Consider the following 12,405-nt stretch of genomic DNA (forward strand, 5'->3'; position numbering starts at 1 on the left):
AACACTACATTAAGCAATTGTTACTAACTTTTGATTGGTTTCTGTGAGATAGATCTCATGATAGCCCACACTGGTCCTGCTTTCACCCCCCCAGTACAGAGATTATACACATGCACCCACACACACCCTTATGAGTGGGTTAAAAACCGTCCAGCATGTGTAGGTCTGTGTCTTGATGCATGTTGTTTTACTTGTACTTACATTTCGATGAATGTACTTCTGCAGTGTGGCTTTGAGAATGTGTTTACATGCCAGTTGCTGTTTTTACTGTCTCTAACCTTTGGGCATCTTGGCATTTCAGCCAGGCATGGTGTCTCTCTCTCTCTGCCTCTATTTCCTGGTCAGAATTCATGGCTACGCCGCGAAGACTAGTGTTTTCACCTAGCACAGAGCTGTTTCCCACTGCATTTTAGGCTTAGCCTGTCAAGCTCAGTTAGTTCAAATCCTGACACTTGAATCCCAAGACGCTTGAGGCCTCTCTAACACCGGTAAGGCATCTTCTAAGGCTTTGTGCCTCGTATATTTCCATAGATGATTGTGTCATCCAGTGAGGGCTAGTGTGTGGACACCTCCCTAATGAGTCTGTTCGGCTCAGAGGTATGGGCCACGAGAAACACCCTGTGCTTGAAGGTCTATTGTGAGATGTAATGTCTTCATATTCTGCTTGGAAATTAGGATCCATCATTCATCACTGACCGGCATTGGGTAAGTTATTTGGGCCTTTCTTCATCTGAAAAATGAGGATAATAGTACGACTTACAGCTGTCAATAAATTGTCAGTACATGAGATTAAAAGTGTTTGCGAGATAGGAAGTGATATGTAGGCTATATGTAAATATAATATGATAATGCACTATATAATTATGTACTTTACAAGTACATAATGTGTAGTGTATTGTGAATATACATCTGTCATTGCCACTATTCTTGCTGTTGTAACTTAATGGAAACAAATCCGTCAATAGAAGTCTTCAAGTATGGTTGTTCTTGGAAACTGAACAGGAGGGGACATGGTGGATGATGGCCAAACACTTAGGAGTTTGAGGCCAACCTGAGCTACAGAGTGAAACCCTATCTCAAAACCAAAAACTGCAACAAAAAAGTAAAAAGCATTTGCTTCACGTAGTATTATCTTCTTTACTCTTCACTGTAGTATACAATCTTATGGCACTTGGTGCTCAGATACTTGACCAGTTATCCAGAACACATGTGGAAAGCAGCAGAGGTGGGTCCCCCAGACGCAACTCTGAAGACACTGAGCTGTAGTGACTTAATTTCCTAAAGCAGAGACGACTAGGATGTGTTCCTCTAAGCAGAGGCTGGCATAAGGAAGTAATTCAGGAGAAGCATATTGACGCTCTCAGACTATAGCAATAGGAAAGATTGGTGTGTAGCTTTTTCCCAGGCCTGCTCTTCAGCTACCACAACTTTCAACCGTCTTGCAGAGGTACCCTTTCTTGCTCTCTCCCATAAGCAGTGGTAAATTTCCTTTGCTCTCTCACTGGTCCATCTCTTCCATAACCCAAAACCAATGGTTGTTTTTACTTCTCCTGTGCTCCAGCCGGATTGGGAAAGTTAACTACGGTTATCCTGAATTTTGATCAGTCAGTAAAAACACTTACTTCGTTTTGGAATAAGTCAAAGTGAGGACATACATGAAAGCCCATGGAAGAGTAAAGCTTTATGCTCTTGGGCTTAAGGAGTTACCATGCATGGTTGCTCTTGAGTTCAGAAGAAAACTATGACTCCTTACCAACGCTCTCACACTTACAGAATCTCTTTCCTAGGGCTAGCTCCTTAGATGTGGACATCACAAGCACTATGCTGCTGCCAATGTGATTTTGCACCTTACCTCCACACTGGCATACTTCTTTACCCAGGTGCTGTTTGCCGGATCTGGTATGGTTCTGCTGTACCACGCAGGTCTGAGAGCAGAAAGGAAAGCAAATGTCCTATAAATAAGAAGACAGTGACATTTGGTTAAATGTGTGCAAAGGCATAGGCATACATACAGGCTCGCGGCAAAGTTCTTTCAGGGGAGAGGGTTCTTTCGTATGGGAAGAGTAAAAGTCAAACCCTCAAGCATTATCCAAGGCTGTACTTCTTTGGGCTAGTGACAATTAAGTCGGGGTGCGGCTAAATGTAAGAATTTTTGCTTCACTTAATTTCAACAAGTCATGCATTAATTCAGCAAGTAGCCTTAAACTAAATGTGTGACCAGTAGAGTGGCACATGCTGGGAATAGAGGAGCAAAGCAGAGGACATGCCTGGGGATCTCACTAATGAGCTAATTAGAATATTACAGAGTTTGTAACACATTGTTATAATGAAGGTTCCAAGGAGGATACCTAATAGTGTAATAGCTTGAATATAATGTTTAAAATGCCAAGAAAAGGGGATTCTGGAGAAGTATCTCAGAATTGTTAACGGTGGTTATATTCTGTGTGTGCCTTTGATAGGGACTGCAGAGAGCAGTGGGGGAAGAAGGGGACCTCTTCCTACTTAGCCAGATGAGCCAAGTGATTGGTGGGGCGTCAGGTGTTGCAGCCAGACTGCCTGCTCCTCACCTGTATATGTGACATGCTTCTATGTATTTGCTATTTCAAAATGTAAAAATATTGTCTCTTGCAAAATTTAAAAACCAGTATAGCATACTCATTACATTAACTTCAATATTATCTTTAATGGATAAATGTTATTTTCATATGGTGTTTTGGTGTACCAGTCCAGTCTCACTGAGTATAGTATTTAGGTTGCTTGAAGTATTTTCCTTATTAACAGTATTTCAGTAAGCAAATTTCCTTAAACTGTATGCACACATCTATAATATATTTATTTTGGATATGTTTGTTTGGATTTTAAAGTTAAAGGAAAACTTTAATTTTTTCTTCACTTTACATCCTTGTTGCAGCCTCCTCTCCTCTAAAGGTAAACTTTTAAAAATCTGACACATTCAGACAAAAGGATTGAATAAATGTATTCTTCTACCAGTGATGTATCCACCTGACCCGAAGCAGTAATGGGGAGATGGCTCAGTGGGTACTAGTATTTATTATGCAAGCATGAGGATCTACTTCACTTCTTTAGAACCCACATAAAAGCCAGGTATAGCCAGCCATGTGTGCCTGTAAAGCCAATGTTGCCGGGAGGAGACAGGAGAATCCTGGGAGCTGTCTGCCCCACCAGCCTAGCTAAAATGTCTACCTCAGCATCAGTGAAGGACACCGAAAGGGAATAAGACTGAGAGCATAACCTCTTCCCCTGCCCTCTAATACCTGTGCGTGCATGCTTCCAGTGTGTTCATACACACGCATATACCACACAGACACACGTACACACGCACTACATGTATTAAATTGGGAGGTATAACCAACTCACTTTTGCCGGAAGTAACGAATTGAGAAAATGCCCACTATGATGATAGCGATGAAAATGCTTGTTACCACGAATGCTTTCCAATTGGCATTACCTGGAAAGTCAGCAAATCTTGTTACTGAGTTATCTTCAGTAAATACTTCAAAAGTCTGGTTTTGGTGAAGCGCCTGGACCTTAGCCCACAGTGCCTTGGTAGTTGGGTTTAGGAGCAAAACCAAGTCATTTTTAACCTAGTTAAAGAGAAGGACGCTATGGGGCCCAGTTGTACACTCTGAGAGGCGCTTCAGCCCTCCAAGGGCTCCCTCAGCCCTCAGGTGTGGAAGGAGTGTATATACGGTAGTGGGTATAAGCCTTACAGGGCTTCCTGGATGGGAGAAGGTCTTTCTGTTGCATTTTGAAAAAATGAGTTGACCCTGTCTCCAGGCAGGCAGTGTGTGTGGGGGGGGGGTGTGTACTCAAAGTAGCAGCAAGGGTAAAGCGCCCACAGGAAGTCCCGTGGGAATGTGTCCATGTCAGAGCCACAGCTGACCAGCTGTCTTTAGTTTCTTACCCCGTGGACAAAATTCCCTTTCATTTCCTTGGGGACTTTCACCAGCAGCTGTCAGAGCTGTCATCCATAGGACATATGTCACTCCGGGCTGCAGGCTGCTTATTGGATATGAGTTTTGGGGGTATCTGTACGGAATTTCTGAAAAGAAGATAAAGGAAAACTTTATGGTGGTGGAGAGAAAAAAAATTGAATATGGGTACTCACCTATTTTTATCTTTAATGGATTATTTAATTTGAGAAAGAAACATATTATTTCAAAATCACGTAGTACTTCAATAGGTGTGGTCATTCATGAGGCCCTGTTAGTGCAGCAACCAGTTTTTCCTGTGATAAACATGTTCTGAGAGAATAGTTATTTTTCCCTTTGAAACTATTTAGCTGAAGTAATTCTTTTGTCCCGTGTGACTGTATTTCTCATATTTATCAAGTTACTGAGGAAATTGGTGTAAAATTATTTTTAAAATAACAATTTTTAAAAAATCTAAGTTTAGCAATTAATGAAACATTTACTTGAAGTTTTTTATATTTTTATTTTAAAATTTATTTAATTTAACTTTATGTGTATGGGTGGTTTGCCTTCATGTATGTCTGTGTACCAAGTGTGTCCCTGGTACCCTTAGAGGACAGAAGAGGGCACCAGATCCCCTGAAATTTGAGGTACACACAGTCGTGAGCTGCCATGTGGATGCTGGGAATTGAACCTGCATCCCCTGAAAGAGCAACCCATGCTTTTAACTGCTGTACATTCTCTCCAGCCCCTACTCGATGTTTTTAGATTGTACTTTTGCTGTTTTCTTTTTGTTAGGCTCTGTTCTGAACTTACACTGCCTAGCTTCAGTTTGACATAAAATCATGAAAAACTAGAGCAGTGGTTCAGAGGTGAAACTTCTTGGCTCCCAGGTTGCAGTTCTTTATACTGTCAACACTCTTAAGGGTTTCTCTGCAAGGCAGAGTTTACGGATGCTGTTTTCTCATCTAGAAAATACAGGTGTGTATTGGTAGCCTTTCGGAAGCAGGCAGTCTTCTCCTGGCGTGGTCGGTGGTTGGTTTCAGAGTGACCCTTCAATGCTGGGGAGGAATGCTGGGTCTGGTGGTCCAGGGCTGTAACCTCAGCGTGTTGGAGGCAAGCGAGAGAGTGCTGTGAAATCAAAGCAGAGGGGGTGGAGTCTACAGCTCTGTTTAAGACACTTGCCTACCATGTATAATCTCCTGGGTTTCATACCCAGTATCTCCAAGGCCAGAACTTAAACAGTAGTGGCTGCTGGCTCGTTCGGACAGCCTGTGCCTGTGTTCAGGACAATGGTGGAAACTGGAACTTAGCACTGTGTCTAACATCATAAATGGGCCATGGATAGTCACAGATGGTTGCTGGCTGCTCTGAACCCACAGCATCACCTTAGAGAATTCAGAAAGAACTTTGTCCACACTGCTGATCCTACTATGGGTGGGTAGTAAGGAGCCCAGGATATCCCCTGTGCCCCACTGAAAAGAGGTGAAGCCTGAGCAGATCATTTCATAGGGAGTATCAGAACAACCCCTGTATTTTACAATCTGTTGAGAAAAAAATACCTTGTGGAAAATCCCAAGGTGCGCAATAGCCTGGTGAAATTGCTTACACAGACTTAAGTAACATGATTAAGTGTGCTATTTGTATGATCCCTATTCCTAAAGCAGGGGTTAAAAAATGAATTTTAGGAAGAGCTTCTGTTCATCTTGCAGGAAGTGATGTGTCTAACTGTCCAATTGTGTGAGGTGTCCTGAGCTGGGGGAGCAAGATGAGACACTGAAATAGAAAGGAAGAGATTTCTATGGTTTGCTGAGCTGGTAACGTTCATTTGCACATGCATGTTTGAAGAACAAAAATAGCAGCCGATGTGGGGAGGTGAGAGTGGCGGAGTCAGCAGTTTTGTTGGCAAAACAGGCTGAGTTGTGTAATGAGAGAGGGCCAGCAGGAAAGACCGGTCCTGCTGCCTCTGGGTCCCTCCAAGCCTCAGCAGATGGAAACTTTAAACTCAGGTGGTTCCGTGACAAAGGAATGAATTTAGAAGGGTGAAATCACTGCCAACCATCTAAAACACTGGCTATGAAGGTCAAACAGACTGTTCCTGGGAATGAATTCAACTGTTTGTTATTCGATGAATCTCATGCTTAGTAAGTGCTCCTGCCATCTCTCTGGCTGTGTTCTAGAGGAGAGGTGACTGAATTGCCATAGTTTGTGCCCTTGACTCCTTCGAGTTTGTTGGCGAAAACAGCCGGGCAGTGTCATGTGTCCTACAGAAGGGCTTACCGGTAAGTTGGAGCCCTAATACACATGGCTATGCCACCAGCCAGCCAGACAACAGGCTGCGTGCGTGCACTGAGATGCTGGTGTACTCTAATTCTTCACCTCACCTCACCTACCCAGGTTGAACTTGTGACAAAGAACTGAGACTCCCACGTGCATTTGCACTGCTCCCTGGGACTGGGCTTCTAAAACAAGCAAACAGAGTGGAGCCCCTTTCTCTTGACACAGGCAGCATTTCTGCTATTCAGATTCTTTTATTTCCTGGTATCTTGTTTCTCCTTGACCCTTCCCACTCTCTAGAATAGCTCTTGAATTTAGTGCTTTCTGGTTGCACTGTTCTACTGCAGTGGTTATTTAGACTTCCCTAGCTCTCAGCACAATGAAGGCTCTGAGGACAGAGAATGGGCCTTACTTTCACCAATAAGTGCTATCTAGAGCATGGTGGAATTTAGTCTAGACTAGTATAAAGTCAGACTGTGAGTCTTGCCTTTTAGCTTATTTTAAAATACCCTTGTGTAGGTTCTAGATGCATCAGATCTGTGACAAAATCTGCCGGGTTATTTTCAGCACCTACAGCAACAACTACAAAGACCAACTGACCATATTGGTCTTTATGGTTGTAAAAAGACATTGTTTTAAATTTTGCTGAGAGGAAAATCATTTCTGGCACAAATATTACAGGAAGGAACTTAGCCCATGGAAAGTCCAGTTGATTTGCCATCCTTTAGGAGGCCTCTCAGAGCTGGCTTATCCCCGACAGGCCTGGTGACAGATTAGCTAGCAGACGATGGTAAGTCCACAGAGCTGTTAATTAAGAATGAGTCAACTCTACAGGGACAGATGTGGAAAGATCATTGAAAGCACAGATTCATATAGAAAAAGATCCCAAGCAATTTTTTTTTTTTGCCTGTGCATTAATTTCTTTTGCTGGATGAATATACACAGAGCAACCTGAGAACTTTTATTTTCTTTCAAAACTACTTTCAAAAGTTAACTGAGAGTCATAACTAAGAGAAAGGTCTAGAGAGAAGGCAAACTTCTTAAGGTTCCTAGGCAAAAAAAGGTCTCTTGTGGCAAAGCTTTGGAGCTTCACTCAAGTGGCCTTCTTACATTCTTAGGCCAGTAACTTCAATGAAGGAATGAAAATGCCCCTTCTTTCTGATAAATATTCCTGAAAGAAACCAACAGTTATGAAACAGAGAAATCCAAGCCAAGAAGCAATACAAACAGAATCAAAACAACTTTGATTAGGTCAAAGATCGGAAGAGCAGATCTCATCCGTGACTAGTTAGATGAATGAGTGATTCATGAAACATTTGAGACAATGCTCCAGCCAGAATTTATTATAATTGTTCTTGCTGTTTCAGTATAGAACAATTATAGATCATAAAGAGTTACTTAAACCATGCTATGTTTATCCATCCCAAGAAGAAAATAATATGATGGTAAGTAATTGCATATATGAAGAATTAAAAATTATCCAAATGTGTTCCTGAACTTCAAGGATGTACATTATCAGTTCTGAAGGGCCTCTGCTGTTTGTTTCATTAAATCAAGTGCTACTACCAGCAGCAACCTCAATGCCATTATAACTTTGAGCTTTCTTGACTTCCGTATTTCTCATTTGTTTAAAAACTCATGGTGAACGTGAGTTTTGGGTTACAAAACTGGATTTCTTTTTACATGTTACCTGTCTTCACGTGTTCGTTTCCCAGTTTAACAAAAGCACAGTGTTGCTGTTTGTTTGTCATTTGGTTTGAGACAGTATCTCACTGTGTAGTCCAGGCCTACCAGTCCTTGTCTTAGCCATCCTAGTGTTGTGTCTCCCTGTGAGCAAGCACTGTGAGAGCCTGGTCCACTCACTTCATTTCTCTGTCTTTAACAGTTAGCTTAGCATGTAGCACTTACTCAGTAACTTTGCATGTGTGTATTTAGGTGTTTTATTTTTCTCCACTCATTTCACAAGCGGTGACTTAGTGCTAGCGTTTGTGTGTAGAGAAGTCACACCCACACTTGTACTTTCCTGACACCTAAACAGGAGGCCCTCTGGTGCTTGGTTTTCACACATACCACAGTGCACAGGCTTCTCAGGAGAGTCTCGTTCTTTCCAGTATATTCTGTAGTGGAGAATGCAGCCCATTTGCTCCTGGGCTGGGATGGGGGTCCAGGAAAGAAAAATGCTTTCTTCTTTCTCTGTGACAGCAATGATATGAGGACCACTCAGCGGTGCTGTGGGAAATGAAACAAGAGGTTTCTGTCACCCTTCAAATCTAAAACACAAGAGAAGCTTGAGTGAAAGATGCCAAGGCTTACCTTTGGGCCTGCTGTCACCCCAGATAGAGCTGCACCCTCTTTGGTCCTCTGACAGCGCATGCACCTTGATTTCATAACAGATGTTGGGATCTATGTTCTCTGAAAGGGAGAGGGAGTCATGCTGATACCTGTATTCAAGTCCTTGTTAGCTTTTCTTAGTTTGAAGATTAAGGAGCTGAGAATAAAGGGATGGCCTAAGTTAGTTCCCCGGCATCTTATTTTCCATGATGCCTGCCTCTAAGTGCCACTTCCCAGAAACCTATTTATTTTTGTGACAAATTATTTCTATGTAGCCCAAACTCACTTCAAATTCATAGCAGTCTCCCTGCCTTAGCATCCTTAGGCCCAGGATTCAGGCATAGACTATACTATCATGCCTAGTTTCTTCTTTTAAGAAAACAGAGTAATTGTTCCTAAAAAGGAGCCAAAAGCCTTTGAGAAGCTCCAGTGAAGATTGAAACACAGACATGCAAATACAATCATACGTTCGGAATGTTGGGCTTCTGCAAATGAATCATTTGTTGTTTCCATGGAGCAGCATGGGACCCCAGTGGCTTTCCCAGTCTTCAGTGTTTATCAGGATCTTCAGCAGCCCTGGTGCCTGCCCTCTACTCGCTCAGCTCACCAGGTCCCTCCAGTTAGATCTCAGCTGCCTCTCAGCCTCAAAGTAAGTGCCTCTTCCTGCCCAGAGTCCCTATCTACCGCCTGTGAGGGCCGACTCATAGTGCTGCCCAGGATGTCCTTTTAAAATTCCAAATCTTGCCGTGAAGTGGTGGTGCACACCTTTAATCCCAACACTCCTGAGGCAGAGAAAGGCAGATCTCTGTGAGTTCAAGGTCAGCCTGGTCTTCAAAGTGAGTTCCAGGACAGCCAGGGCTGTTACACGGAGAAAACTTGTTTTTCTGTTTGTTTGTTTGTTTTTATAAATAAATCCAATTTTTCCCCCATTTTATTTTTAGTTGTGTGTATTTGTAGGATAGGGTGTGGGTGTGGGTTGCTGTGTCCCTGGAAGCCAGAAAAAGGCATCAGATCCCCCAAGGCTGGAGTTATGGGCAATTGTGAGCCGCCTGACATGGGTCCTCTGGGAGAGTTATCTCTCTAGCCTCTCAATCCAAATCTCAAAGGCACGAGAGAGACGACTCTCATTAACTCTAGTATCAGGTGCTTAGTGCCTGCTGACGGCTTACTTGGGTCCCTCACATTGATAACTGAATAGGTTTAATGCCTTTCTGAGGTGCAGAGGAATTTCACTCACAACTATTGACTAAATTATGTGTGTGTGTTTATTTTGTTTTGTTTTGTTTTTTACATGAAATCACTCAATAGTGGGAGAGAGCCTGACAAGAGTAGATACACATGAGGATGGGCTCTGGCTTGAGTTCGTAAACCAGGTAATGTGCAGAAAACACTTGCCAACTGAAGCTGCAGAGGGCCATGGGATCCAGGCTGAAGGGCAACAAAGGATGTGAAATTATACTTCCTTTGGAAGGGTCTGGCAAGTGGCTCTCTGTTTCCAGTGTCTGTTTAGCTTTTCTGCCCCATGTCTTGGGAGGAGGCAACCAACCATTGTGCCCTGTGGAGATCTGGGAGTTCCTGATGAGCCTTTCAAAGCAAAATGTGAGTGAGGCCAAAACTATACTAATCAGAACCTGTTCGTTGTTTTGTTTTCCGTGACTCGCCTGCCATTAGTCAAAGAGGATAGATGTGTGACTGTATCTTCACTGATATTTTTTCCTTTTCAGGCTGGCCTCGAACTCACAGTGATCCACCTGCCTCTGCCTCCTGAGTGCTGGGATTACATGTGTGCACCACCATGCCCGGCTCCCTGTCTCTATGCCACTCACCCCTACCCCTGCAGAAATTTTGGTTCACTTCAGGTTTGGGAGAAAGCAGGCAATTCCTCCTTGAATGTAACCGACAGTCATTCTGTAGGCACTGAAGCTAGCGTGTGACACAGGGAGAAGCTTCCCGGCACAGAGATGCAGTGGGCAGACAGGACGAGACTGATATTCTATAGGTCCACCCGTCCACAGCCAGGAATCCTTTACTCTGGCTCCTTCCAGAACGTCTGACGCTGTCCATACAGCCAGAGTCAGGAAAAGCTTGTAAGGGCCCAACAGCACTGGGGATAACATTTGAATTCGTGCTAAGTAGCAATTAGTGAATTTTTCAGTTCAGTGGGAAGCAACAGCAAACCAAGTATTTCCAAGTAGCAGAACAATCTTAATATGTTATTTTACAAACTCATTAAGTTGCTTTGTTCAAATGCATAATTCAAAAGTGATTCAGAATATTTAATTTTACTAAATGGGAAGAGCATTCTGTTCATCTACCTTATGATGTTTTTATAGAATTATCTGATTTACAAAAGAAAGGCACAACTGTCCACGGGGATGAATCCTGATTTTCCCTCCCAGTTTAGTCAGTGCTTTTCCTGTCCATGTCTCATTTAATTAGGTGGGTGTGATAACCCCTGAGGGAAGCTGGTCCTCGTACAAAGCCTCCAGCTATCCCAGAAGAAAGTCATGAAGCTGCTCTCAAAATTGATGCTGGGAGCCACTGTAATACATGCCTTCAATTCTACCACTCAGGGGGCAGAGGCAGGAGGCTCTCCGTGAGTTCTGTGCTTGCCAGGACTAGAGTGAGACTCTGTCTCAAACAACAACAAAAACTGATGCCTTCCTTCCTTACCATTTCCATTTAGGATTGGAATCTTGATCTCCGGAGCAACCAAGGAAACACTCGCACTTTTCATGTAATATATGCGGAAACCAGCAACAATCAAACTGCCTGTCTCATCCCTTCTAAAGTTCTCTTCTGTACGCTAAATGATTTCCAAATGAAAACTTCTACACTCTCAGGGACTTGCTCTTTTTTTCTCTGGATGGTCACTATGTGCAGCCTCCTCTTTAATGGTTATTAAGGAGATCTTAACCTGTGAGAAGTCTGGGCAGGCACACAGTCAAGGACCAGCTCATATGTTATTGTGTAATATGGTGCTTTCATCCAAGCAGACCTTATCCTAAGCAGGCTGTATCCATCCCCCTAGAGAGGTATAGTGGTTTTCTTCCTGTAGCAGCAATAAAAAGTTTAGAGCTTGCAAACCGATTTCTTCTTTCTTTCTTTCTTTCTTTCTTTCTTTCTTTCTTTCTTTCTTTCTTTCTTTCTTTCTTTCTATTTGTTTGTTTGTTTGTTTTTAGGCAGGGTTTCCCTGTGTAGCCCTGGCTGTTTTGAACTTGCTATGTAGACCAGTCTGGCCTCAAGCTCAGAGATCTGCCTGCCTCTGCTTCCTGGGTGCTGGGATACACCAACATTTCCTTTGATTCTTATTTCTGACACATTTAATAATAATCACTTGTTAGCTAAAATCTGCAGTGCTTGAAATACACTAAGTACTGTTCAGGACATTCTGAACTCCCACTTAAGCTGACATTAAGTTCCCTCTAGTCATTTTAATATGTTTTCAGATACTTTCTCTCACTCGATTATAACCCCAATAGAAACCTTACTTAGGAATAGACATCCCAATCATTATATAATAGTTCTAGATTTATTATGATACAGATGACAAATAGCAGGTTTGGAAATGAGGATCTCCTGGTTTTGCCATTTGTATGACAGGTTTAGAATAATGACTCAATGCACAAAATTATTTTGATGAGTTAGCTACGTCTCTGCTGTACTTTGGCTCAATTATTCTTTCATCTTGTTGGCGCTAGGGGACATAATTCTTCATAAACATGAGACTTCTTAGTTACTGGGTTCTCAAGTTAGTCCTGAGGGCAATCTTCTTGTTTTTGTTCAAGGTCTCCCTATGTAGCCCTGGCTATCCTGGAATTCACTCTGTAGACCAGGCTGGCCTCAGATTCTCAGATTCCACCTG

General features: G+C 42.7%; 1 protein-coding gene across 3 annotated transcripts in view; it reads right to left on the bottom strand.

Annotated features, from left to right (window-relative positions):
- Il12rb2 (interleukin 12 receptor subunit beta 2) overlaps positions 1 to 12,405 on the bottom strand; it is a 62,724-nt gene that overhangs the window by 4,272 nt on the left and 46,047 nt on the right. For all 3 annotated transcript variants that reach the window (XM_060373739.1, XM_021648994.2, XM_060373740.1), the window contains 5 exons: positions 8,523 to 8,621; positions 8,280 to 8,438; positions 3,926 to 4,063; positions 3,379 to 3,469; positions 1,853 to 1,952 (listed from right to left, as the gene is read on the bottom strand). In XM_060373739.1, the coding sequence (XP_060229722.1) occupies positions 1,853 to 1,952; positions 3,379 to 3,469; positions 3,926 to 4,063; positions 8,280 to 8,438; positions 8,523 to 8,621 (587 nt within the window). The remainder of the gene's footprint in view (positions 1 to 1,852; positions 1,953 to 3,378; positions 3,470 to 3,925; positions 4,064 to 8,279; positions 8,439 to 8,522; positions 8,622 to 12,405) is intronic.

The sequence above is a fragment of the Meriones unguiculatus genome, chromosome 21 (assembly GCF_030254825.1).
Source record: "Meriones unguiculatus strain TT.TT164.6M chromosome 21, Bangor_MerUng_6.1, whole genome shotgun sequence".
NCBI lineage: Eukaryota > Metazoa > Chordata > Mammalia > Rodentia > Muridae > Meriones > Meriones unguiculatus.